The 6,698-nt window shown below is 38.0% G+C and overlaps 1 protein-coding gene across 3 annotated transcripts in view; it reads left to right on the top strand.

The window, feature by feature from the left end:
- Nucleotides 1–6,643, top strand: part of LOC106879651 (kinesin-like protein KIF2A) — a 66,186-nt gene extending 59,543 nt beyond the window's left edge. For 2 of the 3 annotated variants that reach the window (XM_052971045.1, XM_052971047.1), the window contains 3 exons: nt 110–182; nt 2,188–2,250; nt 4,437–4,941. In XM_052971045.1, the coding sequence (XP_052827005.1) occupies nt 110–182; nt 2,188–2,250; nt 4,437–4,522 (222 nt within the window). In that variant the 3' untranslated portion in view covers nt 4,523–4,941. Of the gene's footprint in view, nt 1–109; nt 183–2,187; nt 2,251–4,436; nt 4,942–6,445 lie in introns of those variants that run through there. The other variant, XM_052971046.1, reaches the window with a different exon arrangement.
- The last annotated feature ends 55 nt before the right edge of the window (nt 6,644–6,698 follow it).

The raw sequence follows: 6,698 nt of genomic DNA, 5'->3' as shown, positions 1-6,698 counted from the left end.
TGTGTGGGTGTTTGTTATTGACACTGCTTTCTCCTCTCACTACACCATTAACGAAATACTGATAACTAAGTAATTCCTAACGAAAGAACATTTTTCAATTTTCTTTCAGCATACTCAAAAGTTCTTAATTGATAACCGAAAATTAATGAAGATGACAGAGGAAGTTGATTATGATGTGGAAGGTAATTATTTGTTGTTGTTGTATCCACAAAAAACTTTGCCTATGAAAAATATTATTTCTGTTAATCTTTCCCTTAAATTCTAGCAGACTTGCAATGATTCCTTGCAGCAGACCTGTAATTCATACACCACATATTTATTCATATATGCATCATTTAATGGCCGTCTTTCCATGCTGGTAAGGGTTGGATGGTTTGACAGGAGTTGGCAAGGTTGGGAGCTGTGCCGGGCTATATTGTCTGTTTTGGTATGGTATCTAAAGCCGAACCTATTGCTAGCATGGAAAATGGATGTTAAATGATGATGACACACACACATATATATGTATATTCACACACACACATATATATCCACATGTCAAACTATAACCAACCTGACTCTTTCCTTTCCAGATATGTGTCTTGAGCTACATTCTTTCATCATCATTTAACGTCCATTTTCCAAGCTGGCATGAGTTGGACGGTTTGACTGAGGTCTGGAAAGCCAGCGACTACACCAGGCTCCAACCTGATCTGGCCATTTTTCTACAGCTGGATGCCCTTCCTAACGTCAACCACTCCAACAGTGTAGTGGATGCTTTTTACATGCCACTGGCACAGGAGCGAGTCAGGTGGGCCTCGCATCGATCATGTTTGGATAGTGCTTTTTATGTGCCACTGACATGGGAGCCAGTTGGGGGCTACTAGCATTGGCCATGTTCGGGTGGTGCTTTTTATGTACCACCAGCACAGGAACCAGTCAGGCAGACCTGGCATCGACCATGTTTGGATGGTGTTTTTTTTTACATGCCACCAGCATGGGAGCCAGTCAGGAGACACTGGTTTCAACCACGTTTGGATAATGCATTTTGCGAGCCAGTCGGGGCACTGGCCACAACTACGATTTTGGTTTTGGTTTTACTTGACTCAACAGGTCTTCTCAAGCATATCATATCACTTGGGTACTCTTAAATGGGCCGGACATGCAACACTGGCATCGGCCATGGCTGTAATCTCACTTTAGTTGCCGGGTCTTCTCAGTCACAGCATATCTCCAAATGTCATTGCATCTGTGAGGCCCAATGTTTGAAGGTCATGCTTCACCACCTCATCCCATGTCTTCCTGGGGTTACTTCTTCAAAAGGTTCTTTCCACAGTTAGGGAGTGGCACACTTCCTCACACAGCTGTCCACATTCATACCAGCGCAGTCGTCTTCCAGTACTTTTTGTAAAAAAGAAAAAAAAAGTGTGATTTGAGGGATATTTGTGTTATTTCTAACACAGGTCCCTTGACAGTTGTGTAAAACTGTCAAGATACACATTAGATACATAGTTAACGGTCCAGACATAAAATGCATTAGTACCTGTATGTTATAACTTTGAAAATAACCAAGATATTGGAAAATAACTTCTGTTACAAAAGTGACTCGAGGGCAGATATTTGAAATAACTAATTTCGCCATGACTCTCCAACTTGAATTTGACAATTTGGTTACTATGGGCTACAGATTTGGTGTCAGTGAATCTACTCTTTGATTCATTTACAATTCGTTTATCACTGATTTTGAGGAACCAGACTTCCAAGATAAATGAGGATAGATGTATTTTTTGTATCTATCTTCTTTAATTTCAGTATTTGCTAAAGTTTATTTCTAAGAAATTTTCCTTTTGAGATTTGGAAAATATGTCAGACATTAGAACAACTTAGATTATTCTTTACTTAGTCACTGTGCAGAAGTTTCTTTCACCTTGCATAACCAACCTTATTTACCTGTTTGAATGTAGGCAGTACTTAGTGAACGAAGGGAGGTAAACGTTGTGAATAACAAGCACAGAACATGGGTGTGTGGTTAAGAAGTTTGCTTCCCAATCACCTGATCTGGGGTTCAATCCCACTGCATGGCACCCTGGGTAAATGTTTTTTTGCTATAATCTCAGACGAACCAAAATCAGGTTATTTGCTATACAAATACATCTCTATAAATTATTATTATTCAATTGAAATTTTTTTTTTCTCTCTCCCTTTCAGAATACACAAGATCACTGGATGCTCTTCTCATTAAACAGCTCAGTAAACTAAAATCCTTTCATGGTAAGTTTCTTTCAATTTCTACCCAAAAAATATTTCAATGACTTTGTTGAGAATATTCACAAATTGATTACGGGTCTTAAAATTAAAGGAAAGCATGAACCTCAAATAAAATAGTTGTTTATTTTTCTGGTTCATGTCTTGGCTAATTCTTCCAGTTCACTTTTGTATTATCAACAATCATCAACTCATTAATATCTCTTAAGTATTTGCTGGGAGAGTCATTTTCTGAATCATCATCATCGTTTAACGTCCGCTTTCCATGCTAGCATGGGTTGGACGATTTGACTGAGGACTGGTGAAACCGGATGGCAACACCAGGCTCCAATCTAATTTGGCAGAGTTTCTACAGCTGGATGCCCTTCCTAACGCCAACCACTCAGAGAGTGTAGTGGGTGCTTTTACGTGTCACCCGCACGAAAACGGCCACGCTCGAAATGGCAACGATCTCACTCGAAAATCCTACGGGAGCCAGTCAGGCGGTACTAAAAATTCATTTACTGTTAAAGTGATTTATGAAATTGTAGCCCATAGCTGACCAAAGCCTTTTGAGTGGATTTGGTAGATGGAAACTGAGAGAATCCTTGCTTCTCAGTTTCGTGATTATGGGTTCAGTCCCACAGTGTGGCACCTCTTCTATTGCCTTGGGCTGACCAAAGCCCTGTGAGTGGGTTTGGTCGATGGAAACTGAAGGAAGTGTCTTTGTTTCTGTTTGTCCTCCACCACAGCTGCTTGACAACTGGTGTTGGCATGTTTACATCCCTAACTTAACAGTTCAGCAAAAGAGACCAATAGAATAAGTACTGGGCTTTAAAAAAAAAGATTTGGTGTCAATTCATTTGACTAAAAAGTTCAAGGTGGTGCCCCAGCATGACTGCAGTCTAATGACTGAAACAAAACAAAAAAAAAACCCATTTAACACCCATGTTCCATATATAAACATGGCTGTGTGGTTAAATTTGCTTCTCAGCCACTTGGTAGTCAGTTCAGTCCCTCTGTGTGGCACTTTGTGTAAGTGGCTTTGTCTATGTAACTGGGCCAACCAAAAAACCTTGTGAGTAGATTTGGCAGATGCAAACAGAAAACTCATTCTGTGTGTTTGTCTCCATGACTTGGTGTTTCACAATTGTTGTAAACCAGCATCACTATCATTATACAAATGGTTTCCTTTGCTTCAAATCTTTTATTAAAGCATGTATGGTCATGGGAAAATACTCTACTTCTATTCGCTTCAGTGTTGGAAGCACCACAAGGTATAAATGATTTCCAAAATTTGTCCTTATAGACATTATATTTATGAGACATATGACTTTTGTCCCAACAGACAAAATGGAAAGTGTGTTGCTCCAGAGGATGGCAGGGGTAATGCACTGGAATGGCCACTCCAACTGACAGGGCTCATGCATGGGAATAGCTGTTTCTGCTTCACTAGCAGTGAGCAGAGATGTAGTTGGGTAGGGGTGAGGTGACACACAAGAAAGTTGGGGGGGGAGGGGTCTCCATTGCCACAGGCTCAGTCACAAATCTGTCAGAGTAGCTGATACTTTGACAATTTTTCTGTCTTGGTTTGACAAGCAATGAAGACAGGGCTGGCAGCTGAGCACACCAGGTTGCTGCTGGAGAAGGTGTTGCAGCATGTACAATACCAGATGAGGGGACTACTACTGCAGAATAGGAAAATTGTCACTGGAAGTGGGTGAGAGTTGGCAACAGGGAGAGCATCTAGCTAGAAAATCTGTCTCAACAAATTCCATGGAAGCATGGAAATTAAATGGTGAATGTAAATGCATCATGCCACCAGCGCTAGAGAGGTTGTTAATGTCCTTGACAAGATAAAGACTAAAGGGACTGCATCACTGTACACATCTTTAGCCCATTTGCTAACCACTTTACAGAAAGTACTTGATGCATTATATTATGGTATTAAGGCGAGAGGGATTGCTTTGTCCACTGTAAGAGTAAAAGGTTCCTCACCACTCTGAGACATGTTATTTTTAACCCAAAGCAATGTGACTGAGAAGGTGAATGGGAGAGTGAGTAATAACAGCAAAGAACCAGAATGGGTGGGTGGGTAAAGGTAGCAAGACTATGATGGGAGAGACATTGTGAGAGAAAGGGGTGGGAAATAATTAATTTTTGTTTTTAAATGTACATTGATTCTGCTAACAGAATATTGTGTTTGATTTCAGAAAAACTTAGCAATTTTCGAAGAGAAATGCAAGAAGAAGAAAATTTTAGTAAAACAATGAAGAACCGGAGGACTGCAACCAAATAGCTTTGTTGTGAGTACCATGAAGTTAGCAACTAAAAGAAGCAATAGTTGCAGCAATGTCAGAGGGAATGTGTCATTAGCTGTGTGTTCAGTAAGACATCTCATTGAGGTTCCCCCTGTAGAGAAACTACTTCACTGTTTCATCCATGCCATCCTGCAACACTATTTACCAATATGATATTTCAATAGAGTTATTATTATAACAAAAATATAGGCTACTTTAAGCTTCTCATCCAGCATCACGTTGCCTACTCAACCTGTTTGATATACAATCTGATGGTTTATGGACCACATCAAACTTTCAGCCTTACCTCTCTCTCTCTCTCTCTATATATATATATATATGTGTGTGTGTATATGTATATATAAAGTCTCAAATTAACTAAACTTACCGAAAATAATAAAACCTGCACAAAAAATTATTCCGTGGTGATTGCTACTTTTTTTTTATGCTTTTTTTTTTTTGCTTTTTAAATAATTCCAACAGATTCTGCATAGAAGGATATTATACATTATTGTATGTATATTCTCTGGCTAATATCCCCCCCCCCACTCCTGCCTGAGCTCCGTGGTGTTAAATAATTTCTGTTTGTGGTAGATTTCACACAAATGAACTGAAATAAATATTTATTGCAAACTGACAATTTTTTTTTCAATATTTTGTCTCTGTCACATCACATAAGAACATTATTATTATTATTTGTTTTTCTTCAAAGGAGGTTCACAACTCTTGGCCTTCATTTATTTTCAAATTAAAGGCATTACTATGGTTACCCAAGACAGTGAACTTACCTGTTTGTACATTTTCTGCATTTCTGCCAATATTTGCTGCTTATTTACTATCATCTGCAGTTGTCACCCATCACATTGCCTGCCCAGTTTATTTCTGCTAAATATTAACAAACACACACACACACATATATATATATCTATCTATACATGTATATATATGTATATATCTATACATGTGTGTATGTATATGTATCTACACGTGTATATATATATATAAGAAGTCTCATTGCTTTTATAGCACTGTCTACCTCGTTCCACCACCATGTCATCCTCTGCCTAGCTGGAACTTTGTACCAGCCACATATATGTGTGTGTATATGTATATATACTTATGCAGCACCAGCACCTGAAAGGATAATCCTGTATGTGTGTCAAGCTAAGTAAAATTGATGTTTTCCACACATCTGGGCTGGTTTCATATAAAAATCACCTGTGCTGATGCTGCATAACTACCACTTAACAGTGGTACATAAAAAGGACCCAGCACATTGTTAAGTGTTGGCCTTAGGAAGGGTGTCCAGCCATTAGAAACCATGCCACAATAGACAAATGCGTCTAGACAACTCCCTGCTGGCCAGCTCCATATCGGACTGTCCAGCCCCATGTCAGCATGGAAAATGGACATAAACGATGGTGACAATGAATACATTTATTTAGTTTTTTTGCAAAGTAATTAATTCTCTGCTTTAGTTTTTAAATGTTCTGTTGCTTATAGCTATACAAATATATTATATATCTGGTGTAGCTTATAGCTATCAAGTATATATCTTGCATAGTTTACAGCTGTACAAACTTGTTTCTACCACACCATACAGGAATTTTATGTGACTTGTGCTCTCCCATTAGCAATCTCTATTGTCTGCAGTTGTTTGGTACTAGTGCTACACAAAGGAAGGACTTAGTCCTTTTGTAACAACCATAATATTTGTATTACAACTTGAATTTTCAATGCAATCTATCAGCCCAATTATTGGCAGAATTTTTTTCCCCCTCTTGAAAAATTTTGATATGTAAAGATAAGATTAAAAAAAAAATAAAATAAAAAATAAATAAATAAAACTCGTTTGATATCAAAATAATAAAAAACCCAAAATTTTCTTTCAATGAAAGAATGTCTATCTTACATGCTTGCAGATGGTGGTTGAACTAAAGCAGTTAGTTGGTGAAATGTTGCTAGATAACACCCTACAACAAAGCAGTCAGTTGAAAGTGCTTGGCAACAAATGCTTTTTGGAATCCTAATAGAACTTTAGTGTTAAATGTTGAGAGAACATGGTTTGAATTTTTACTTTTTTTTTTCTCCTCCAAATAAAATGTATAATTTGTAAAGATGTTCTTAATTTCAATGTTTTTTTTTATAATTTCCTATTAATTTCAATTGAGACAA

This window comes from Octopus bimaculoides, chromosome 10, assembly GCF_001194135.2.
Source record: "Octopus bimaculoides isolate UCB-OBI-ISO-001 chromosome 10, ASM119413v2, whole genome shotgun sequence".
Lineage (NCBI taxonomy): Eukaryota > Metazoa > Mollusca > Cephalopoda > Octopoda > Octopodidae > Octopus > Octopus bimaculoides.
This window is presented reverse-complemented; position numbering and strand designations above follow the sequence as displayed.